The sequence below is a fragment of the Peromyscus eremicus genome, chromosome 2, assembly GCF_949786415.1.
Source record: "Peromyscus eremicus chromosome 2, PerEre_H2_v1, whole genome shotgun sequence".
Lineage (NCBI taxonomy): Eukaryota > Metazoa > Chordata > Mammalia > Rodentia > Cricetidae > Peromyscus > Peromyscus eremicus.
This window is the reverse complement of record NC_081417.1, coordinates 39,412,297-39,438,652: the sequence shown is the minus strand read 5'-3', so window position 1 is coordinate 39,438,652 and position 26,356 is coordinate 39,412,297. Positions and strand designations below refer to the sequence as shown.

The 26,356-nt window shown below is 34.8% G+C and overlaps 1 protein-coding gene across 1 annotated transcript in view; it reads right to left on the bottom strand.

Annotated features, from left to right (window-relative positions):
• Mybl1 (MYB proto-oncogene like 1) overlaps positions 1–26,356 on the bottom strand; it is a 36,259-nt gene that overhangs the window by 4,098 nt on the left and 5,805 nt on the right. Inside the window, exons 2-15 of the mRNA XM_059254034.1 lie at positions 23,027–23,132; positions 22,120–22,191; positions 20,308–20,400; positions 17,126–17,346; positions 15,389–15,563; positions 13,203–13,274; positions 11,579–11,683; positions 6,855–7,088; positions 5,378–5,746; positions 2,771–2,913; positions 2,223–2,337; positions 1,004–1,120; positions 678–782; positions 60–239 (exon numbers count right to left, since the gene is read on the bottom strand). Of these exons, the coding sequence (XP_059110017.1) occupies positions 60–239; positions 678–782; positions 1,004–1,120; positions 2,223–2,337; positions 2,771–2,913; positions 5,378–5,746; positions 6,855–7,088; positions 11,579–11,683; positions 13,203–13,274; positions 15,389–15,563; positions 17,126–17,346; positions 20,308–20,400; positions 22,120–22,191; positions 23,027–23,132 (2,107 nt within the window). The remainder of the gene's footprint in view (positions 1–59; positions 240–677; positions 783–1,003; positions 1,121–2,222; positions 2,338–2,770; positions 2,914–5,377; positions 5,747–6,854; positions 7,089–11,578; positions 11,684–13,202; positions 13,275–15,388; positions 15,564–17,125; positions 17,347–20,307; positions 20,401–22,119; positions 22,192–23,026; positions 23,133–26,356) is intronic.

The following is a 26,356-nucleotide window of genomic DNA, read 5'->3' as shown; positions in this document are numbered from 1 at the left end:
TAAAGTGATCATTGACTAAACAACAACAAAAATCACTAAAGAAACTTATAAATCCATACCTGAAGATTCTTTTCCAATTTGACAACTTTAGAAGTGTTAGGGTTTGGTTTCTTTTTAGTAAGTGTATATGTTTTGTTGGCTGAATTTATATCTTGTTTTTCAGGAGTCAAGTTGCACCTATTGTCATGTATTTCCAATAATGGTATCATTAATAAAGATGTTGTAAGTATATTTTCTGACTAAGAGAAAAAAGAAAGAGGAAAATAACTAATTCAAAAGTAGAGACAAGAGACTACTGGGTAACTGGTATTGGAAGCCCTGTTAACTTTCCTCTTAGGAAGCATTTGGCTCTACTGAAATAGCCAGTGCTATAGTAATATCTTGGTAATTACACAAAATAAATTTCTATGCTATAGTAATATTTTGGTAATTAAAATTTAAAGCTTTGTGAATCACCATTTTTTGACATCATACAAAAGACTAACTTCTCTCAAAATAAAACAAGTTTAAAAAATAATATATTCTTCATAGATAACAAACTCTCTCTGAATTAGGCAAAACAATCCTAAATTTCCTATGATTCTCCTTTAAATGATCTGGCCAAGCAATGAATACAAAATGAGAACCACCATGACTTAAGACAGACATTTAAAAACATGTATGAATTCTTCACAAACCTGCATGTCTGAAATGTCTTCAGTTAATAGCTGAGTGCCCGGTTCTTCTTTGTCCCAGCTATCTAAGGCTAGTGATTTTCTGACTTTCTTCACAGATGAAGAATGCTAAGAAAAATAATACAAGGTAACATTATATCCAGTCCCTTGGACATGATAAAGACTTTCATTAACAGTAATACTGGAAGAGCTGACATGGAAAAGCACACCCACAATCACAGCTCTCAGAAAGTACAAGAAGGAGATTCACAAGTTTGAGAGCAGCCGAAGCTACATAAAGACCCTCCTCTCACTATGGAAACAAATACATAAACAATATTCAAGATTACCTCTTGCTTGCAGCTTTTGTAAGCAGGTTCATCTTCTTCTTTGAGGAATATGTCTGTTCCAGTTTCTTCTTTTAAAACTTCTCGAATGTCTTCTTCCAAGAAGGCCAGTGGCTGGGACTAAATTATTTTTTTAAAGGTTTTAAAAGGCAATTGCCAGAAATTCCTTTTTTTTTTTTTTTTTTTTTTTTTTTGGTATATTAAACACTGTCTTTTGGCCTGGGAAGAAAAAAGGCCTGACAACTCAAGTTCCATCCCTAGAGCCCATGGTGGAAGGAGAGAATTAATTCCCAAAAGCTGTCCTCTAACCTCAAGAACATCACACCATGTGCATACCCACGATAATAATAAATGGTTGGTATTTGTTATTTCTAAACTGTCTTTTATACTTTTCTAATATTAACAAAATTATCTCCTACTTGCTATAGATATATAAATTAACTAATCAGTTATAGCAAAATTACTTAAAATATTAATAAATATTAATTAATTAATTTTAATGAACCCATCCCCTAAGATTACTAAATATAGGTCAAAACTTAAATCACCATTGAAGAAAGCAAATTTAAGTCACATTTTTCTTTCTAATAACCTTATAAAATATCTGCATACATCTAGAATGTTCTGGGCTTTTCTGAGGTATTTTAAAGATAACAATATTTATGAGAACACAAATAACTAAAACATTTCACAGGTGTATTAATTCATGAACTATTGCTACCACAGGTACAAAAATAATAGCAGTAACAACTCACTATATTGAAACTAGAGACAAGCCCCTTTATTTGTATTGTCTCTTTCAGCTTCACAATAAAAACCTGGGGTATACTTAATAACTTGTACATAGAAAATTGAATTTCAAAAAGGTTCTCTGACCCATTAGTTTGCTAAGCAGCATTAAGTGAGTAGCTATATCAAAATATTATTTCTGCTTCAGTGAAACTACTAAATACATGTTTTAACATTAATAAAAAAAAAAGCATGCCACTAACAACTGTTTTCCTCTACTTAACATGAGGACATACAAATTTAAAATGAGCCAGACAAAGGGTTATTTACAGGCCAAGGAAGATTAATACAAATTTACATTCATAAATTAAGAGATAAAATTTTGTTTCAGTTTCAATGAACACTTTTAAATGCTAAAAAATTCAAGATGGTAAAAACAAGTTTCTCTTTAACTAAAACTAGGAAAGTGCTTGAGAATAAAGAGTATTCATACCACAATTTTAAGAGGTCCATATTTCTTTTCCTGAGCAGCAAGTGCATTCTTAAATGGAGTAGGAGTTCTTGGTGTGGTACCCAATATAGATCTTCTAATAGTAGGTGTTCTAAACCTAGTCAATCATTCAGATATTTGTATTATTGTCATGATATGAGTTCATATATGTTAAGGAAGGCAAAGCCATACAAAAATCATAAACTACATTTTTATATAGACATATGTTTTTTAAAGCATTACAGAGATATTTAAAATACAGTTGCCTAAAGTAATTTATACTCTGATAATTTTTAAAAGGAAAAAACGACTTAGAAAAAGTATTAAGAATATTTTGCTTGAAATAAAAATTATATGCTACATTTAGCCAGTTTTCAGTATTCTACAGGAACAAAACAGAAGACTGTGACTTTAAAAACAATAACAACAAACTTCTAAGTCCTATAGACATAGAGATTATGTGATATGCCATTCACTTGAATAAAATGCTAACATACCCTTGACATTAAGCTTCCTGCTTTCCCTAACATAATTATTCAATACAGACTTACCCTACATTTTCTTTTTGGTCTTTGGGAGTTGCTTCCTTCTGAAGAGGAGTTGTAATGAGAACTTTTTGCCCACAAATTGGAGTTGATGTAAACGAAGGGTTTTCTATATTAAGTTGTTCATTTCCAGGACATGTGTTAAAAAACTAAAAGGGGAAGAGAATTCACAGACAATATTTTAGAACATCAAAATTCCTATATAAATATCAAACTGATAAGGCTTCTCTATTGTTTTAGGAAGAGATTTTCAATAATATTACATATACTTTCTACTTCATGGAAATTAAGCTCCATAAAGGCAACACGTTTGTTTTGTTCACTGCTGCCTCCCAGCACCTTAACCACTTTGAACAGGTTAGCATATAAAGAATATTTAAGAAACAGTTGTCTTAAAAATGATCAGGTTTTTATAACAGCACAAAAAATTAAAACAAAACAGTATTCTATCAAATATAGACCTACAGAAACCATACATAGTTGTTGCAATAAATCTCCCAGTTTTGTACAAGAGTATAACTGAGAAAGTTAACTGTGAGCCGTTACTCATAAATAATGTTAAGTGTACTTTTCTTTGAGAATATCTTGAACTCAGACTAGAGTAATAGAGCGGGCATGGTATGTGCACCTGGAGTTCCAACTACTTAGGAAGAACAAGCCTTGGGAAGGGACAAATCTACCTTCCTAGAAGACAGCATAGATACTTTAAGCAGACAAAACACTTTCTAAATTACACAGCGTACTAACTGAGATTTAACTCATATACTATTAGGAAATCCCAATTTACTTTTGTCGATGGCAGATGAGAAGTGGTAATATGAAATCTACTCTATCTCTACCACTCCTGTCTCCTAATGCTTGAATCATCAAACTCTTTCAAAGGATAAAATCCAAATGGCATGGGATATAAGCACCTTCCACTTGTACAGAATTTACTTCAATGAAAATTACTGATGTATAAAGCTCTGGAAATGGAAAACTTCATCTTCCTTGGAATAATTTTGAATTTTGAGAGCTAGAGGGAGAATATACTATTCACGTTGTAGTACATGTAAATTATAATACCTCAAACATTTTCAGATCACAGTAGCTGTGTATTACCATATCCTACTCATCTTCCCAACTTAAAACACACCTCCAATAATATTCCAGCATTATTCTCCATATTTATTTGACCATTAAGCTCCCTACTTCTTTCATAAAACTTTCTAACATGTGTGATGATTAGTGCTGTCAACTTGACAAAATCTAGAATCACCTGGGAAATGGGCCTCTGCATGCTTGTAAGGGAATTAACTGGGTTAAACGAGGTGGGAAAACCCAGTCTAAATGTGAAGAGGCCATTCTCTGTGTAGCAAAAACTGAGCTAAGCAGCAGCAACATGCACTCACAGCTCTCTTCCAGCTGTGGATGTTAATGCAACCAGCTCTCTCAATTCCTACCACTGTGACTCCTCTGTACTGTCACCTTGAACTTCAGCTAAAATAAATTCTACCCTTCCTTCCTTAAGTTGCTTTTGTTAGGATATTATATCACAGCAACAGAAAAAAAAATTAAGATAATCAAAACACTTTCAGCAAATAGCAGCTGCTGAACTTCAAAACTGTATTCCCTTTGGCTTCCAATGTCTTTAGAAAAATTAACTGATATGCTGTAAGAAAAGTGACATAAGCCTGGAATATAACAAAATTTTTTATATTAATAAAAAATAATCCTAATGTATACATCTGCTGCTAGGAACATTACTAAAAAGTTAAGCAGATAGTCTCGTATATCCAAACATGAGATTCTTAGAATAAATTGTTGTCTAGATTTCTTCCAAAGAATGTTAAAAAGGAGCCGGGCAGTGGTGGCACACACCATTAATCCCAGCACTCGGGAGGTAGAAACAGGCGGATGGATCTCTGTGAGTTCGAGGCCAGCGGGGCTACAGAGTGAGTTCCAGGAAAGGCTCACAAAGCTACACAGAGAAACCCTGTCTCAAAAAAAAAAAAGAATGTCAAAAAGGAAAACTTAACATGTAAATAAAAATGTAAATTGCTATATGTAGCTAGTAGATAAGGTCTGTTTATGGCATGTCAGGTATATATGCTGAATAGTCAAGGATCAAAGAGTCATACTGGATCTTAGTCTCAGCTCTGCATTAGATACCAATGGGCAAATAAATCATTTTACTTTTAGGGGCCAGTTTCCTGAAGAGTCTTATAAAGAAATAGGAATATATGACAAAGAAAACTTCCCTGAAATTCTAGGGTGCTACAATGAAGATACTACCCTTTGTGAGGCACTTTCTGAGTTCACCATTCTCATGTATACATTTAAATATATCTGTATTTGTGTTAACAGAGCCACCAACGGCCGGGCAGTGGCGGCACATGCCTTTAATCCCAGCACTCAGTAGGCAGAGCCAGGTGGATCTCTGCAAGTTCTAGGCCAGCCTGGGCTACCGAGCAAGTTCCAGGAGAGGCACCAAAACTACACAGAGAAACCCTGTCTCAAAAAACCAATAAAGAAAAAAGAAAAGAAAAGAAAAAGCCACCAACTGCTATTAAAGACACTAAAGGTCCAACTCAATTCTCTTGTCTACATTTACGAACATAAAACCATTAGTACCTGTGAAGGAGAAAATGGTAGTGTTTTCACTGGTGTGTGTTTTAATGCTGTGGTGCTGCCTTCATTGAACGAACCATCCCCGAGCTCATTGCCTAGAGACTGACCCACTCGTATTCTTTTCTTCTTTCTGAGGATGGTGGGTGGAGTGCTAAACTTGACCACATTTGGGGATGTTAGAGGAATAGCTTCACTGTCTCCACCATTACAACTGTTCTTTTTCCCTTCAAGTACAAGACTGACATTAAATTGACATTCCATGGCTCCTTCATTATGTTGAATCCGCATTAGTTTAACTGGAGTAGACTTGACAGGAGAAGCAGCAGCATCAGAAAGATCAAAACTGGTAACATCACTCCATGCTACAGGATCCTACAAAAAATTGAATTCTTAACCCGTTAAGCTGTAACCTAGTTAAATATGATCTGAACACAGAATGATAATTTCTAACAAGTTATTTACTTATTTTTACCAGTAAAAACAAACTTTGTCTTAACATCTTTGTTTAATTAAGTGGGACCACCTTAGAAAAAAATATTACAATTTTTTATAATATCAATTTGGAATATTCCAAGATAATGGTTCATCTAATGCAGTAGCAGAAATTTTCTGTCAGAATATTTTACATAAAAAGAAAAGATTATTTTAGGCTATTATTAAAAAGAATTAATTCATCATAAAATCATCCTATTAAACAGGAAAATACTATGAAATTCTACATAACCATTTGGTAATTTCTATAGAAAACATACTTTGATTTAGAAATTCAGAATAGTCAAGTATATAACTGTCATGATTCGACAACTAAGCCTTCTATAAATACTACTTTTTATTGGTGATACTGAAAATCTAGAGGCCCTCTAAATGCATAGTAACAGCAATGCATTCAGTAAATAAACTGTCTTATAGTCATATGATGGAATACTATAAAGCCTCAAAATTCAAATTTAAAAAATATATTTAAGATCCGAGCATGGTGACACACGCCTTTAATCCCAGCATTCAGGAGACAAGAGGCAGAAAGATCTCTGTAAGTTCAAGGCCAACCTGGTCTACATATGAAGTTCCAGGTCAGCCAAGGATATACAGTGAGACCTTGTTCAAAAATTATATATATGTTAAGAAACCAAAGACAAGCTCATATATAAGTAGAAGACAAAAATATAACACTACATGAAATGATCAAGTCTAAATATACAGATTTAAATTTTCCTCTTTATAGTTTCTCTAGTTTCCAACATTCTAATGTACTTAAGTAATTCATCTAATAAATAATTAATTAAGTTTTTAATTCTAAAACATCTTTTTAAGACACATACTTGAAGAAGACTTAAACCTTTAATTTTTTTTTTCTAGAAACCTCTACAAAAGAGATCAAAACTAGGCAATGCTTAATATTTAAGTTGGTATTTTAAGTATTAAATGTTAAGTATTAAACTAAGCTTCTAAACATGCAACTACTTCATAATTTCAAACTTACAGATTCAATAAGTTCTAGAGTCTCTGCAAATTCTGGGATGGTCTGTAGAGAAGACAGTACAGCATTTGCTTCTACAGCTAGAAACTTTGTGGGTGAATTCTGCTGAGCAGAAACAGTCTGATTTTCATCCATGCTATAAAACTCAGTAGTGTGTTCCTCAAGGTTATTCAGTGTGTTAGACATGCTATCATCCATGAGGAAACTGCCAGACCAGCTAGAAAAGCTTCCAGGTTGCTAAAAGTACAAAAAAAATTTAAATATTATTTGCAATTCTCAATATAGGTATGAATTTAATTTTAAATAAATTTCAATAACATACTTTATCTCATTTTAGCTAAAAAGATATAATACTCAATACAGCTTTCCTTCAATATTAGTATACAATTTGTTTCCACAATCTCATTCCTTGACTAGATTTCCTTTTGCTAAATAAATTTTAACTATAAAGTCAATGTTGATAAATTTAGCACTTACATATAACAAAGACCTAAAATCTGACCTCATTTTCTTTTCAAACTTCATTCCACAATTCCATTCACAACCCTCCTTCAAGAATACCAAGCTTTAGTACTTTTAACTCTCTAAGAATGATATTCTTTTACTCTGGAGAGTCGTTTTACATACTATCGTTCTCTTTATCTAGAACATTCCCTAACCCACAATCCACACAAAGTGTTAGTCTTGATTTAAGAGATAGTTTAAATATTAAGAAGTATGCCATTTGCCTGATAATATACTTTCATTTGTTCTATTTACAATATTGCCCTAATTCATCTATCTTGCTACTATATATAATATATAATCATCCTGGCTTTCAAGACTGAATTCAGGGCTGGAGACATAGCTCGATGGTTAAGATCACTAGCTGCTCTTCCAGAGGACCTGGGTTTAATTCTCAGCACCCATATGGCAGCTCAAAACTGTGATGTATATTTTACTTGCTCAAACATAAAACAAAAAAATCATCTTTGGTTGACCTGTGTACAATGCACAATCTATACTTGTATTAATGTAGATATGTATGCTACCTTTAAAAGTTTATGTATTTTCAGAGCAAGGGGACCAGATACCAATAAAAACAGATGGCCCAGGTGATCCAGCATTCAAAACAGCTTCAAGGCTGATGGCTGAGATGATCCAGCCTCACAAAATACTCCAGCCAAGACTTAACAATTATCTTGATTTTCTCAAGGTTCCCCCAAAGATACCAGCACCCAACAACAACAGGAAGTAGTCTAGAGAATGACGCCCACATTCCCAAGAGATGGGGTATGGGTGGCCTTTGGTTATTCAATGGATTATAAGTGTTTGTCATTGTTTAGGAAGGTTGGTTACAAGTTGTTATTGGTCATAGCCAGAAAAAAAGCTAAACAAAAGAGTCAAATTCAAAGATCTCTTTCTAAAGGAAAAAAGGGGGATATGATATAGGAATGACAGGAAAAAGGGGTAGATTATTGAATCTACTTTAATCCAAAACAACTACTAATCCCAAAATATTTTACATTGGTATGGATTTTGGTATAAATTTATAAATTTGATATAAATTTAAAGTTATTTTTGTTGTCTGTATGTCTCAACTCTTGTTTGGGGTATTGTGTTTATGAAGCTCATTAAAAAATATAATGTATAATTAAGAAATACAGATTAGTAGCTATCTATAATAGTCAAACTTACAGTCAGGTTAGGTATGTTTTCAAGGTCATACAGAGATATATTTAGATAGATAGTCTTCAAACACTTCAAAGACCTAGAGAATATGACATTTAACATGTTTAATAACCTAAGGCTTTTCAGGACAGTGAGCCACATCTGCTCCTGACAGCACCACTCTACTTCATAAAAGGATGATGGGCATCAGAGAACCTCCATATGGAGTTTGCTTTCTTTATGGCAAAAGCTAGCCACTGGGCAAAGAAATCGCCCTTGCCTCAATTGCTGTCAGTATACTGTCCAAACTGGACCAGCAGGATGCAAAAAAAAAAGTGACTGCCAAACTTTGTCAAGACAAGGTAGGATAGTCTTTGAAAATTCCCTACTTCTCAAAAATGTCTGTCATATATACTAGGCCTGTAGGCCAACACTGTATGCTCCCAACATTACAGAAGAACTCTGGATGACTGTCCAGACAGACAGCCAGATGTCCCTGTTATTAGGTAACATTATACCATTCTGGAATCTTTGATGGAGTTAAAAACTAAATAATTGGACTTAAAAGTTTTCCTGAGTTATAGTAAAAAGGTAAATTAGGTATAAAACTTTAGACTCACAAGGATAAAAGAAATAGAAAATTTTCTCTAAATTTGCCAAATACAAATGAATTGGGTATAGTAACTGTAATTCTTACTTGATAACTGTTGTTGTTGTTTATGTTTACTACGTTAAAGTTAAAACTTTCCTTTTTTATTTATACAAAAAAATGCTGTGGAATAATCCTTCTGTACACTGTGAAAGTATGTTGTTCTCATTGTTAATAAAAAGTTGGTTGGCTGAGAGGTAGGTAGGATTTTCGGGGCAGAGAGAATGCTGGGAAGAAGAAGGGCAGAGTCTAAGGAGCTGTGAGCCAGATGCAGAAGAAGCAACATGGGAAGTTCATAGATGAGGTAAACAAGCCTCGGGGCAGTATATAGATTAATAGAAATGGGTTAATTTAAGTTGTAAGAGTAGGCTGGAACCAAGCCTAAGCTATCAGCCAAGCATTTATAATTAAGAATAAGTCTCTGAGTGGTTATTTGGAAGTGGCTACCAGGGCACAGAGAAATTCTTCCTACACAGAGGCCTCTGGTTCAGTTCACAGCAGCCACATGTGGGCTCAAACCACCTATAACTCCATTTTCAGAGGATCTCACACCCCCTTCTGACATCTACAATTTACCTAGCTGAGCAAAGCATAATGGAATTCAGTAAACTAGTAGTCACTATTATCACACAATTGTTTAAAAAAACAAATAAATGTGTATGAAGTCTTATCAAGTGTACAAAGTTTTAAAAAGTCAGTCATTTTCTCCCTTTTAATATAAAATGTGAATTACTTTAGCTAGTATATTTTTCTTATTAAATGAGACAGGTATGCTATATCTGGAGCTAAGGTACTGTTATTAGTTTAAAAATATGTATTCTTTGATAACATCATACATGTATATAATGTATCTTCAACATTTCCACCCACAATTCCCCTCTCTATCCCACCACACCTTCCCAACATTCCTTCAACACTATTAATTTTTTAAAAACCAAAAATTGAACTGGAGTGATGGCCCAGCAGTTAAGAGCACTGGCTCAAAAGACCTGGGTTTGATTCCTAGCATCCACATGGCAGGTCATAATCTATTTGTAACTCCGTTCTAGAGAATCTGACACTTTATTCAGGCCTCCTAAGGGCTCATGTATGTGGTACACAGATATACATGCATGTAAAACACCCATACACATATAATAAAATGGAAAAATTAAAAATTTTTAAATCTAAAAGTACTTGAAATTTTTTGTAATTGTTTTGTTTTAGTTTTAGTTTGAAGCGCTGGGGACAAAGCCCAAGGCCTCAAACATAGGAAAAGGCTCCTGCCACTGAGCTACATCCCATTCCAAAAATTTCCAGAATAGCTTAAACATCACATAATCATCTACAAATAAGGACTCTCTAAATGTAACTATTTTGTCACTTCTTTAGCAAAATTAAAATTAACATTAAAACAAGCACATTTCCAATCTTCCTATTTACTGATGGTTTATAGTTTCAAAATAAAAACTGCCTTTCCTATAGTAAAAATCTTACCTGCAATAATTAACATGTCATTTTAGTAACCTTTTAAATAATGTAAGACAATATCACTTATTTCATGATACTAGTTGAATATTTCAGTTTATTCTATCAGAGTGATGCTGAGTTCCCAGTAACTCAACATGTTATTTGCCCCTCATTCACTCTGAAATCAGTGCTGAGACTGAACCCAAGATTCTAGTAGAATTTATATCATTTTTCTTAATTTAATACTCCTAGTTATTCTGACTAACCAAATCGAAGACACACATATCAACCTTTTTCTTTTGAAAGAGTTATTTAGAGAATATAAAATCTAAATGTTCCCGTCTGCTGCTGCTATTATTATTATTATTATTATTATTATTATTATTATTATTATTTTGGTTTGGTTTTTCAAGACAGGGTTTCTCTGTGTAGCTCTGGCTGTCCTGAAACTTGTTTTGTAGAACAGGCTGGCCTCAAACTCACTGAGATCCACCTGCCTCTGCCTCCCTGAGTGCTGGGATTAAAGGCATGCACCACCACTGCCAAGCTTATCCTTCCTTTTTCCAATTTATTGAATTCATATCCTAAATAGACTAAAATAGAATTTTTCAAAGAAAATAAAAGTAATTTTAGAGCTTATACTCTCTCTACATTTCTCATTTTATAAGCTTTTTCAATTTAATCCATCATCCATCATTACATGGAATGTCAAGTTTTTAAAATACACACAAAAAAATACAAATCAAAGTTTTTATTCTAAGTCTAATATTTATGATTTAATAAGCATTTTTAAAGTATCCTAATACAGAACACAAGACATAAGTCATAATCAAACAACCTCAAAACTGCAAATTAAAATGAGAAAAAAAGTGTACTAAAATGTGAAGTCACATTGAGAACACTCTATAACTAAGAAAAAGCATAAAAGCATTCATATGAAGGACTCTTATAAACACAGATATATAAGCTCATTTCTTACAGATGGAAGCCTCTTTCTTCTAACTTCATTCTCAGCTGACATAAGAAGCAACTCAAGTTCCTTTATTTTTTTTTCCTTATCAGGATCTTCATCAACAAAGGGTTGCTAAAGTAAGTTAAATAAAAGAGAAAAACAGGCACCATCACAACTGCTCTAAAATAGTTTTTGTTTCCTTCTGTGTAACCTATAATAAAGCTTAATGCCACTAAACCCAAATGCTACTAACTTTTTTTTTAAGATTTATTTATTTATTTATTTATTTATTTATTTATTTATTATGTATACAGTGTTCTGTCTGCACATATCTCTGCAGGCCAGAAGAGGGCACCAGATCTCATTTCAGATGGTTGTGAGCCACCATGCGGTTGCTGGGAATTGAACTCAGGACCTTTGGAAGAGCAGCCAGTGCTCTTAACCTCTGAGCCATCTCTCCAGCCCCGCTACTAACATTTTAATGCTACGAAATCAATGTATCACAATGTCTCTGGAATCTAAAAAGGTACTTGGTAAATATTTTCAACTTTGTAAAAAAATTGGGGGAAAAATAAAGACATAATTTCAGGCATGGTAGTGATTCACCCACTCTGGAAACAGAAAGAAAGGAGTTTCAAGTTTAAAGCTATCATGGGCTACATGGTAACACCCTATATCAACAAAGCAGAAAGAAAAGAAACAGGGGTAATGATATAGTTCAATTAGTAATTTGCCTACTGTGAAGAAGCCCTGGGCTCTATCTCCAGCACCACCTAAAACCATTCATGGTGGCCACATCTGTAATCCCAGCACTAGAAAGGTACAGATATGAAGACTACAAGTTCAAAGGCATTCTTGGGTACTTATCAAGTTCAAGGCCAGTCTGGACTACATGGCAGTGTTACAAAAACAAATGAACAACAGCAAAAAAAAAAAACAAAAAACAAAAAACAACAACAAAAAAAACCCAAAAAAACATTAATGTATCATTAATGTATCAAAAATATATGCCTGGAATATTTTAGATAACTACATTGTAATGTATTTATACAATCCAGCAACTGTTTGAAAGATTTAAGCTGCAAGACTGAACAAATTACTACACTGGTGCTGCTGATCACCTCATACTGTTATGGTTTTTATTTTTCAAATTCATTTATACATTTTCCTTTAGTTTTATAATACTCAAAGTAAAAAAACAAAACAAAAACCCAATGCTTTTTATCCTACTTTAATAGGTAAGGAACTGAATACTAAACTTCTAAAACTATGTCAAAAGCTTTTTCTTTTTCTTTTTCTTTCTTTTTTTTTTTTTTGGTGGGGGGTGGGCACAGAGTCTTGCCTCAAATTCACATCTTCCTGCCCCTAACTTCCCAAGTGCTGGGATCACAGATCTTCACAGATATATCACAGAACACAGCATCAGGCTTCCTCTATTTTTGTTTTTTGTTTTCATTTGTTTGATTTTTGTTGTTTTTGCTTTTAGAGACAGGTTTTATTATGTAGCCCTGACTGACCTGAAACTTGCTATGTAGCTCTGCTTGTCTTGTACTGTGGCAGTCCTTCCTGTCTCAGCTTAAGAACTGGTATTACAGGTAAGCAATGCATCATGATTGCCTTCCTTTGTATTTTTGTTACAAATAAAACTTACCTGAATAAAGGCAGATGTCTGAACATGTTCAACACAATTGCCATCAGGTGATACATACTGATAACCAGGGATCTAAAAAATAAGTAAAGCATTGCTATTATAGGTTATAAAATTTTTAAAAATTTGATGCCAAGAAAGCTTGTGATAAAAAGTAGAACACTGAGCAGGGTGGCACATGTCTTTAATGCCAGCACCCAGGAGGCAGAGGCAGACAGACCTGTGTAAGATCTCAGGACTAGATGGTAAGATCCTGTCTCAAAACAAACAACAACAAATAAATAAATAAATAACTTGAGATTGGATATTTATTAATAACTTTGAAAATTCAAAACAATAGTTTTTACTTAATAATTATATCACCTGTCACTAGAATATATTGATAAAACCGTAAGTATAGGAAAAGAAATCTGTATTTTAGGTTTGTGTTTTTGTCTTTTGGTTTTATTGAGTCAAGGTTTTGTTATGCAGCCCAAGGACCTTGGAATTAACTATGTAGCTGAGGCTGGTCTCAAACTTCTGATCCTCCTGCCTCAGCCTCCCCAGAGCTGAAATTACAGGTGTATATCACCACACCTGGCTTCCAAGCCTAGTTGTATCAGCCAATCAGTCCGTTTCCTACCTACCATATATTCTTAAAAGTCAGCTTCTGAGGGTTGCCCTACTGCCTACAGAAGATAATAAGTTGTGTTCCTACTCCTATCAGCACCTAATGTCAGTCAATCTCTAAGTTAAAAAAAAACAAAAAACAAAAAAAACAGGGCTTTTTCTGTTACTCATTTAAACAACAATCAGAATCACTCATGTATTTTTTTCTTTTTTTGGTAACTCCAATAAATTAGAAACTTATTTTTCTCAAAGTTTTCAATGAAAATATGCCACAGTATTTCAAACCAATGTATTTTTTCTTATTATATGGAAAACAACTCTTAAAATATTAAATATATCCTTATCTTTCCAACATATTTTGGTTGAGATTGTCAAACACTCCCTTAGCAATAATTAATTTTAAAATTATGTTCACATAAGTCAAAAAACTTTAGATGGTAATTTTTCTAAGACAGAAGCAAAACCTTGTAGTTTATGCTATTGAAATCTAGGACTCAGAAAAAAATATTTAAAAAAACAAAACATTAAAATCCTTAAGGTCAAGTGTCAGCAAATAACTACACTATTGTCCCATCTTTTCCTATTAAGATCTCACTACTTTTAAGTGGTTCTTTTAAAAGTATGTCTAAAAGAAACTTAGTGATGCTCATAAAAAGTAAAAATGATATAAAACCCAAGGCTCAGAAAACAGATTGTGTGTGTGTGTGTGTGTGTGTGTGTGTGTGTGTGTGTGTGTGTGTAGTTTTTGGTGCCTGTCCTGGATCTCGCTCTGTAGACCAGGCTGGCCTCGAACTCACAGAGATCCGCTTGGCTTTGCCTCTTGAGCGCTGGGATTAAAGGTGTGGAAATAGACTTTTTAATACAGTGCCCAATTTTATCTTTTGTTAGCTACTACCTGGTCCTAACAGTCTTTACATTTTATGTGAAAAGAACTAAGAATTGCTCATCACAAACTTGTAAAAAACAGACAATCAGGAAAAGAAAAAGCAAGTCTTATGAAGAGTCCTAAACAAATTTCTTACAGGTGGGTAAATGCATATTGTATTTGGACAAGACAGAGCTTGTCAGTTTGAACTTAGGTAATCTCTAATGAGTCTGTCTAAATGAAGGCTCAATCACTCAAGTAAAGAGCAAAGGGCAACAAGATTAAATATCAACTATTTACTGTTCCCCAAAGGAATGTTCAAGTGATGTCTTACTGTTTCTCCTTTAAATGGTTCTATACACACCCATGAGACAGGCAATGTTACAGTTACACAGAACCACATTTGAGGAGAAGCTACAGGAATGTGAAAGCACATCTTTATGTCCACTGGAACATAACTACAAAAAATTAAAGAGTAGTGCTGTATGCACATACTACATTTCTTAATGTCAAAATCACATGTAAAAGGAAACTTTTAAATAAAATTTGTACTAAAATATTTGTCAAATTTATGGCTTACTTTTTCAATTTGGAAATTTAAATGTCTGTCACTGCCCAATACAAATTTTACTTGTCCTAAAAAACCAAGAACCTTTCCCATATAGCAACTAAAGAAACTGTTTCTAAATAATAAAAATATTAAAAAAATATGTGCCTGAACAGGTATGTAAAACTGATTCTGGGTTTGCAAATGGTCCATAGTCGCACAAGGTTTGTGCTGGAGTTTTGATGACGAGCGCTCTGATTTTATTCCATCTTGTAAGTAGCCCTCCTGCTCCACTTTTCTTCGCATCGTAGAATTCCAATGATTTTTGATAGAATTATCAGTCCTACGAAATGAAAGTGTATCGTTTTAAAAGGAAAAGGGAGTCCACAAATTTTAGCACTATTTATAATACACATTTTTACAACTGGTAAAATTATGTATTTAAAAGGTCCCTGCTATCATAGTTTAAATTCTTACTGAAAGCATAGCAACAGGAAAGACAAAGAAATAACTAAAATAGGACGAGAAGTGAGTAAGTGGGGGTAGTTTTGGTTAGGGGGCCCAGGAAAAAGCTCTGGTGAGCTGACAGTGAAGCCGAGGTCTGAAAGTCGAGAATGAACTAGAAGAACAGGAAAACGTCAGGCACAGGGTCATCTGAAGCCTGTAGTCTCAGCACTTGGGAGATTGAGGAGCAGGATGGGAACTCAAGGCTAGCCTGGACAACACAGCAAGAACCTGCTCAAAAATAAAAACAGAAGAAAGCCTTCTGGATAAAAGGCATACCATGTGCAAAAGCCTTACATCAGGAAAAGGAAAAAAGAAAACCAAACAACTATCAAAAAAAAATGTAGAGCTAGAGATACAGCTCAGGAGTGAAGTGCTTGCCTAGATGTCTATCATAAATGAGGTCCTGGGTTCAATCCTCAATTCCATTTTTTTTTAAAGTAAAGAAAAATACAAATTACAGATTGCAAGTATTCTTTACCATTTCTTAGAATATTTTATTTATAGAAAATGAGTTCATCAGCTCCCTTTTTATAAAGACAAATTCCATTCTGCATAAAATAGACACCTATTAGAAACCTACTTTGCTAAAGCACTAAGCTAGGTTCTACACAAAGAAAAAGGTGCATAAAATACTGAATATATCAGAAGTTCGCAGCCCAGGATTAGTAACTTGGATGAAAGAAAATATAATACTGTGTTTTAATTTCCTATGAAACAAAGATATTGATTCCTTTCATATATTTCCAAAGTACACAAAATTAAGAAGGAATACATATGAAAGCATAGTAGTTACTATGAAGTTCGACACAGACAATTATAAAGCATGAGGATGTATATTCTGAATGAGATATGAAGTCTGCTGTGCTAGTGACTGCCAGAAAGTATCTGAATAGTACAATGAAGAGTGTACTTAGCACATCATAGTCTTTGAGGAAGATGTTATACTTCAGCTACATGGGCTGAAGTACTGCTTTCACAGCTTAAAGTACACCATAATTAAGAACTGAATTTCCTTAATATACTTTCACAATAATTTATTTCAATCAGTGTATTTGCAATCCCCTAGCCTGGTGCACAGTACCTAACGTGAAAGAGATCTCTAATTTAGATTTCACCTCACCAGCTCATACAAGGCTCTGCCTGACTGGCAATAATACAAAAACATGACTTGTGGAGTAGATGTTGTTTACATAATTTAAAGGTCTGAATGTTTTATTGCACAAATTAATCATATTCCCTACCACAGAATTTATTATAAATGGTCCCAAATGGCTGCTTGTATTATGTAGTCTAAATTATAAATAAAAGAAAGGGGTACTTCGAAATATAGTTAATAGTAAGGTAGCAAACAACATGTTGAAGATCAGAAAAACAATGTACATTCATTTTTATAAGCACCTTCCAGGAAGTAATTTAGCAATTTCTGCCCAACGGTTTCCCAGCCGCTTATGTGCTTCATATATGATCCTGTCTTCTTCTTCTGTCCAAGAAGATTTCTTTACTTCAGGATTCAAGTGATTATGCCATCTTTCTCTGCACTGCTTGCCTATTCTTCCTTTTAAATGTTTTGCAATTAAAGACCACCTTTTTGGTCCATATTTCTGAACTAATTCAATAACCTAGAAAGCAAAAACAAAGGTTGAAAAGCCATTACCATGACAGAATTTTAAAAAGTTTTGTATTTTGTTTTTCGAGACAAGGTTTCTCTGTGTAGCTTTGCATCTTTCCTGGATCTCGCTCTGTAGACCAGGCTGGCCTCGAACTCACAAAGATCCTCCTGGCTCTGCCTCCCGAGTGCTGGGTCTAAAGGTGTACGCCACCACCGCCCGGCAGAATTTTAAAATGTAACTCAAGCATGTCAAGGCTGGGGTAGCCACACAGAGTTTGCTGAGTGTGCACAAGGTCCTAGGTTTGGTCTGAAACACCTCAACAACAACAACAAAAAGGGAAACAACTCCAAATTAAGAATTCCACTCAAAATAAATACATTAAATTTCAGCTATAACTGTAACTCACAAAAAGTAATTTTACTAATAGCTAATCCTTCAGCATATAGCAAGTTCAAAATCAATTCCCAATGTCCAAAAATTCAAGGGGCTAATTAAAGTAACTCATAAGCTAAACTATTTTCATATAAAATTAATTCAAAATAACTATAAATTTTCAGATTTGTCTTTTCTATTCTGACACCTTCAAAAAACAAGAGAAAATAAGCTTCAACACAAAGCCAAATAAGTTCATTAGGAAGCAGGAAAGATCTTTAATTACTGGCTTTTCATTTCCTCCTTTATCAATCTGAAAAAATGCAGTATGTACATTTTTCCCTACATTTTAAACTTGTTTTTAGTTTACCTAAAATTAGAGTAACAGTTTATCTCCTCAGCCTGCCTTACTTCACTGCTACTCTGACCCACTGTCAAATAACATAATCATTCTACATTGGTGGATTATTTAAATTTAACATCTATCAATGCTTTTGTGATATGTGTCTACTTGTCATATTTTGAAAATAAGGTTTAAAGATTAAATGTGCGGCTCTAGTTCTTGTTTCTGTGCTTGTTTTCCCAATACTAGGCATGTTTAACAAGTGCTCTACCACTGAACTATATTCCCTTTTCTTACTTTGAGACAGGGTCTCAGTAAGTTGCCCAGGTATGCCTTGAACTTGCAACGCCCTATTTAGACCTACTGAGTAACTAGAATTATAGCCAATGCCACCAGGCCTAGCTATTAAATATCTTTTTAAAATATCTTTTTTTTTTTTTTCTTTTGGTTTTTCGAGACAGGGTTTCTCTGTGTAGCTTTGCGCCTTTTCCTGGAACTCACTTGGTAGCCCAGGCTGGCCTCGAACTCACAGAGATCCGCCTGGCTCTGCCTCCCGAGTGCTGGGATTAAAGGCGTGCGCCACCACCGCCCGGCTTTTTAAAATATCTTTTAAAAGTTCCCACATCGTATTTTATTTATTATTATTTGCATGTTTATGTTTTGTAAGTATGAGTATAAGCATATACAAACCATGGTGACTGTCAGGAGGCAGTTCTCTCCTCCCACTGTGAATTCAGGAATTGCACCGAGGTTGTCAAGTTCATACAGCAAACCACAAGAGCTTGTACCAGTTGAGCCATCTCACCAGCCCCAGATCACACATTTCAAAACTTATCATTGGCCATAAAGAAAAATCAGACCAGTCCTGAGCCTAGTGATACTTTCTGTTTCTTTGTTCCTATGGGTACTAAGAATGCTCTAATTCCCCAAGTACATTAGCTATAAGCAAGCTTTAAAGGGCTTGAGTTAAAGAGCAATTCCTAGTATAAGGCAGATGCTTCTGTTCTTCAACAGGTTTTATTGCACAAATAATTGGGTTTTGTATCACAAACCCTCTAGAAACATAGAAACACAATGTTCTGACATTTATTTAGTCCTGGGTTCATTCAAGATCAAGAGGAAAAATTACAAATGATTTCCTTACATATCAAATTATTGTGTGAAAATAAAATTAAAATTCACTTTTAATATTAATTAAACTATGCCTTAAATGTTGCTAAACCAAACTTTAAAGCATTCTTCCTTTTTTAAAGTCCTCAGAAAGGACTGTATTCATTATATGTGGTTTCACTCATTTTTGCACCCCCCCCCCCGGCGGGGGGGGGGTGATGGGCAGGGGGTGGGAGGGAAACTACATTTCAAGACATTTAACAGTCAATTCTTACGCACACAGCCCTCAAAGAATAGTACCAAGTACTTAAAGTATGAACTGGGAAAATACTCAGTTATAAAAGTGCTTTCCTTGCAAGCATGAAGACCTGAGATCCATCCCCAGAAACTACATTTTAAAAAAGCCGGGCATACTAGCATACACTTGCAATCTCAGGAGCAGGGAGGCAGAGGGCAGGTCCGTGATGCTCACAGGCCCACCAACTACCCCTACTTGGCAAGCCTAAGGCCAATGAGAGACCTTTTCATAAAAAATGTTGGATGACACTGTCTTGTGGACCACCACCACCTATGGTAGTCCTTGGGCCTCCACATGTACGCACACAACACATGTATGCCCACCTCCAACCCTAGCATACACACACACACACACACACACACAAAACCACACTTTATGTGTTACAACATGTCAATAAGAAAATAAATCTAGCTGGGCAGTGGTAGTGCACACCTTTAATCCTAGCACTCAGAAGGCAGAGCCTGGTGTACAGAGTGAGCTCCAGAATAGCCAAGGCTACACAGAGAAACTCTGTCTTGAAAAACAAACAAACAACAAATATATAAAAAATAAAATAAAACAAATCTAATAAATAGTAAATAATCGAATTAATCTAGTCTACCTACACAGTGACATAAAGAATATGAACTTGGGGCAAGTGAACGGCTCAACGGCACTCGTCCTTAATGACCTAAGTTTGATCCCTGAGACCCAAACAGTGAGTGGAAGGAAAGAACTAGCTCCCAAAAATTATCCTTTATCTCCATATATGAACTGTGGCATGAGCATGCGTGCGCATACATGTATCCAAACATATACACACAAATAAATACTTAAATTTATTTTCAAAAGAATATGAACATGTTACCCTCTGATCTTCTTCTTTAGTCCAAGGACCCTTTATCAATTCTGGATTTAAAACCTTCTGCCATCGGTGTTGGCACTGAAAATCAGAACGGTTCTGAAAGAATTTGGACATATTTATTATTGAATAAATGTCTCCCAGGAAACAAATTAGCCCAAATTTAAATATACCCATATGAACAAAATATGAATCAATAGTATATTCAATATCAAACTTTTACATGTAATATTTATTTTACATGCCTAAAATCCCAATTCTGTTCTTTTAATTAATCACAAGTTTAGACTGCAAATTAAAAACAATACATTTGTAATTAAGTATGTACCTCTATACTATCCTTTATAAGACAGCAAGACATATGCCATAAAAAAATAAACCAGAATTGAGAAATAAATGACAGTAGGCAGAAAACTATATGAAGTGGATATATGACTTTAAACATAGCAGGTCAAATTCATATAGTACAACAGTTAAAAAAACAACCCTAAAGGTATCACTAGACTTTAGATTTTATTAAAAGTGTATTTATAAATGATGCTCATTCAAATTATCAATAAACATGAAACATTTTTATAAAAGATATGAATTATACTTCAGTTAAGTGGATTAAAGGTTGACACTTCAAAAAGAAAATGAACTGGGGATACAGCTCTGGGATATAGTGTTCCACTAGTATGCACAAGGCCCCAGATTCAATCCCAGTACCAAACACACACACACACACACACACACACACACACACACACACACACACACAGAAAATGAAACAAAGTAATAAATAAATGAAGCCTTATTTCAATCTATTCATGACCAAGCATCTACAAAGTATTGCTCAGATAATAATAAATAATGACTAATATTTTGTTATCAATTTATAATTTGTAAAGCTATCTGTTCATATGCTAGATAATAGATAATCTAAAAATATATAAGGGATATATATGGGATATATTTAATAGAGAAGGTATATATATATATATATATACACACACACATAATATAATAGGCCTTAACATAGGTCAGCATTGAGAGATGGAAGCCATAAATGCTCAGTTTCAACAAGTTAATAAAGTCTGGTGGTAAAAGGCATTAATAGAGAAGATATTTATTAATATAGATATAGATCAGCAGTAAAGTGCTTGCTTAAATGTACAAGGCCCTAGGTTCAATTCCCAGCATACCAAAAACAAAAACATAAAAACATTTCTCACAAATATTTGTAAAGTCCTAATCAAACTTAATGCCATTTTTGTTTTATGGTAGTAGTCTTTTTAGGCCTCTGGATAAATGCTGTACAGGTTGAGTATCCTTTATCCAAAATTCTTGAGACTAAAAATGTTTCAGATTTCAGAGTTTTTAAGATTTGGAAACATTTACATATACATAATGATATATTTTGGAGATAGAACAGAAGTCTATAGATGAAACTCATTTATGTTTCATATCTACCTTATACACATAATCTAATAATTTTATATATTTTAAGCACACCTAGCATTTTTATTGTGACATATTACATGAAGTCAAGTGTAAAACAGTCTACCGTGGCTCTATGTCAGTATTCAAAAAAGTTGTGAATTTTGAAGCACTTCAGATTTCACATTTTTGGATTTGAGGTACTCAACCTGTACTAGAAAATTACTTTCTAAACCATTAGCAAATAACTACAAACATACCAGAAAAAAAAAATTAACCAGCTGTTTTAAGGAATGAAGCCTAAACTACACAGACATATTTCTGAAAAAAATAGACCATGTAAATCAATGCCTTAAGTAAGACATGCTATTACAGAAATACATTTCCCATTTCGCTTACTTGAAGATGACTAGCAATTAGAGTCCAATCATCAGTTCCATGTTGTTCAACCAACTTCTTTAACTTGTCATCCTATTAAGAGAGGCATAAAAATTAAAAATCTTTCCCCATCCTGTATGTAGATGACATTCTCATTCTCAAGTCATATTTGGTACTCTTTTCTTTTTGTTTTGTTTTTGTTTTTGTTTTTGTTTTGAGACAGGGTTTCTCTGTGTAGCTTTGGAACCTGTCCTAGAACTCACTCTGTAGCCCAGGCTGGCCTTGAACTCACAGAGATCTGCCTGCCTCTGCCTCCCGAGTGCTGGGATTAAAGGCGTGTGCCATCACCGTGGCCAGGCTTGGTACTCATTTTGAGAAAAACTAAAGTCACTATCACACAAATCCCCCACTTACTACACTATTTCAGTAAATCCTAAACAACCAGTTGTTCGTGTCATTGATTTGTCCTTTGTTTTGGGGGTTTTGTTATTGTTTTTTAAGACAGGCTTTCTCTATGTAACAGCTCTGCTGTCCTGGAACTTGCTCTGTAGACCAGGCTAGCCTTGAATTCAGAGATCCACCTGCCTCTGCCTCCCTGGGAATAAAGGCATATACCACCATTGCCTGGCAATGTCCTTGATTTTTTTAAAAAAGAATGTACAACTGAGTTGATAGATAATTTGTCCTCATTGTTTTTATTAAAATGCCATTAATAGCCGGGCAGTGGTGGCACATGCCTTTAATCCCAGCACTCGGGAGGCAAAGGCAGGCAGATCTCTGTGAGTTCGAGGCCAGCTTGGGCTACAGAGTGAGTTCCAGGCCAGGCTCCAAAGCTACACAGAGAAACCCTGTCTCAAAAAAAAAAAAAAAAGACATTAATAGTATTAATTGATAAATATGAGACTAGTAAATTTTGCCAGGTAACTACCTCATCTCTTGTCCATTTTACTCTGTTCCAGAGTTTTTTCAGTCCTTTTTGTTGAGGTACTTCATAATCATGATCAGCATACTGAAGGTCGTCATCCTCGTCCTCACTACAAAAGAACATAGTATGCAAGCTCAAAATTTTTATTTAAATTATTTAATTCAAGCACTGAATCTGTATATGCAGGCATGACTAAAGAAGCTACTGGGAATAAAGTAGTAAATATCAGTGTAAAGATTAATCAAAGTATAGAAAACTAAGTCCTAAAAGGGGAAGATGGGAACAATAGAGGGTGCTGGAATACATGTGACATGAAAGCAAAAGGGACTATTAGGGGAAAGGAAGGAGACCTGTGAGGAAGGGTGAGCAAAGGGAAATCAGCAAGCTACAGGTTCAGTGAGAGACACTATCTCAAAAATAAGTTGGAGAATATGGAGGAAAACAACCAAGACTGTGTGTACATGCACGCATTTGTACGTACACACACACACACACACACACACACACACACACACATATACAGAGAGAGAATAAAATTAAAAATAATAGTTGAGGACATGAGATGACCCAAGAAAACTGATATAGTAAAAAAATCAGAGCCTGAGTTTGTATGGAGTGAAAAAAAAGAAAAAGGAATTTTAAAGACTGAAGCCTGAAAAGGAGGCAAGCCTCCATGATCATCTGAATTAGAAGATACTGAGTATCGCCGGGCAGTGGTGGCACACGCCTTTAATCCCAGCACTCGGGAGGCAGACCCAGGCAGATCTCTGTGAGTTCGAGGCCAGCCTGGGCTACCAAGTGAGTTCCAGGAAAAGGCGCAAAGCTACACAGAGAAACCCTGTCTCGAAATAAACCAAAAAAAAAAAAAAAAAAAAAAAGGCATTAGAAGATACTGAGTATCCAGAGGATTGAAAAAAGTAGGGAACATCTGAAAATGACACTAACATTTGTTTAAAACTCTTTAAGTACTAAAGAGTATGGCCGTCTATTAAATTTCCCTCTAAAAATTTCACAACAGGCTGGAGAGATCCTTTAGGCGTAAAGCATACTTGCAGATCTTACAGATGGCCTGGGTTTGGTTCCCAGAACCCACATGGTGGTACCCAGCTGCCTATTCTAGGGGACCCAACACCCTTTAATGGACTCCCCAGGCACCAGGCACACACACAGTACACATCACTCAAACACACACACACACACACACACACACACACACACACACACACACAATTTTTTTTAAAGAAATCTTGCTAAGCATGATTTAATCCCAGCACTCAGGAGGCAGAAGCAGATGGATCTCTGTTTGAGGCCAGTCTGGTCTAAATAGGGAGTTCCAGAGCAGGTGAAGATACACACTGAGATCTTGTCTAAAAAATTTTAAATAGATCATTAAAAGAAAACAAACTTCACAACTATAAGAGAGGAGTTTTGCCACTATTGCCATTTCCCGGAGTTAAAAACACTTGGACTTAGGCCGGGCGGTGGTGGCGCACGCCTTTAATCCCAGCACTCGGGAGGCAGAGCCAGGCGGATCTCTGTGAGTTCGAGGCCAGCCTGGACTACCAAGTGAGTTCCAGGAAAGGCGCAAAGCTACACAGAGAAACCCTGTCTCGAAAAACCAAAAAAAAAAAAAAAAAAAAAAAAAAAAACAACAAAAAAAAACAACAAAAAAAAAAACACTTGGACTTAGGAAAGTAACTTCTTCCCAAAGTCTCACCAAATAAGGCAAGGCTGAGTTCTAAGGCTCACTGTCCAACCACTTTAGTATATATAACACATTGGGAAAACGGGGAAAGCATACTAAGAAGTTACCGAAGGCAAACCTCAAGTGCCCTCTAAAATGAGAACAAGGTTCAAGTTGTAACTTTATAACCCTAAACATACTGACCTCTCAGGACTGTAAGATGACTATAATATCATCTACCTTTAAGAAAAGATGATTTAGTATTATGTAAATAGATCATCTAACAGTATTTAAAATTATTTTTCCTTACTAAATTTAACTCCTAAAAAATCATTCTGATTTCAAATATCAAGTCTGAAGATTTGAGTATATTTAGTGCAATATATGAATAACTTTTAGTATCTAAATGTAGTATACAAATTCAATCTTACAAAATTTAAGTCAAGCTGTGGATTTTATGCACACATAATATACCCTTTGTAGGAACACCTAATTTCCTCTGACTTGTCAAATCCATTTGACCAAAATTTTCCATATTTGTGCAGACAAAACATCAAACTCCTCTAGTCTCTTAGCTATGATGTCTATATTGTAACAATAATCTGCTAGTCCTTAATATTGTCGTCAAACTATGCCTCAAACCAATACACAGGTTTAATTAAAGAAAATACCTACTAGTAGCAGCCAATATCTACTATCAGAAATATCATGGGATTAACCAAAAGCACACAATAACATGAAGATGCTTCAAGGTCCAAGAATTTCAAGTTTCTAAGCAAGCTCCTTAACTGGACAATGCTCCATTCTGTAGTTTACAGAGTATCTGCTCTTTCTTATCTTAATGCTAATCACATTTGCCAACCTTCCCAACCAAACAGTAAGCTCAACAGTATAAAGACCAAGGTTACCATGTTCGCCTCCCAAACCAAGCACAGTACCTGTCATTCAAATATTTGTAAGATCAATGAATGCTTTTCTTATTCTTCCTTCTCCTCTGTTTTATACTACAAAATTTGCAGTATTTCATTTCAACCCATCCAAAATGTCTGCCTTGCTCAATACCAGTGTGATCTCAAAGTGGATACAAGAAAGCAATGGGGGGTATAGGAGGGGGAGGAGACTCTAGAACAGTGGTTCTCAACCTGAGGGTCATGACCCCTTTGGGGTAACATATCAGTTATTTACAACAGTAAATATTTACAACAGTAGCAAAATTATAGTTATGAAGTAGCAGTGAAATAATTTTATGGTTGGGGGAGGTCACCACTACATGAGGTTTACAACATTAGGAAGGTTGAGAACCACTGCTCTAGAAAGAGGAGGAAGACATTCTTTTTTGTTAAAATCCAAATGTACCTCCAAGTGGTAGAACTTTAAGAAATAGAACCTGCTAAAACAAACTTTTAAAGAAAATTCAGCATACAAGAGGTTGGTTGAGGGTATCTAAACCTAGCCTAACCTTTCCTGGAAATGCCCCAACAACATTACCACTTCCTGACACCCCAAAAAACCTGTCAGGCATGCTTGTCACAAGTTCTCTTCGTCCTCATTCCTCTCTGGTCTCAAGAGCTTCCATCACAACATATTTAAAACTAATTTTTAACTAGGTTATCTCTATGCTAAAACATTTTAATTTAGAAATATGTCTG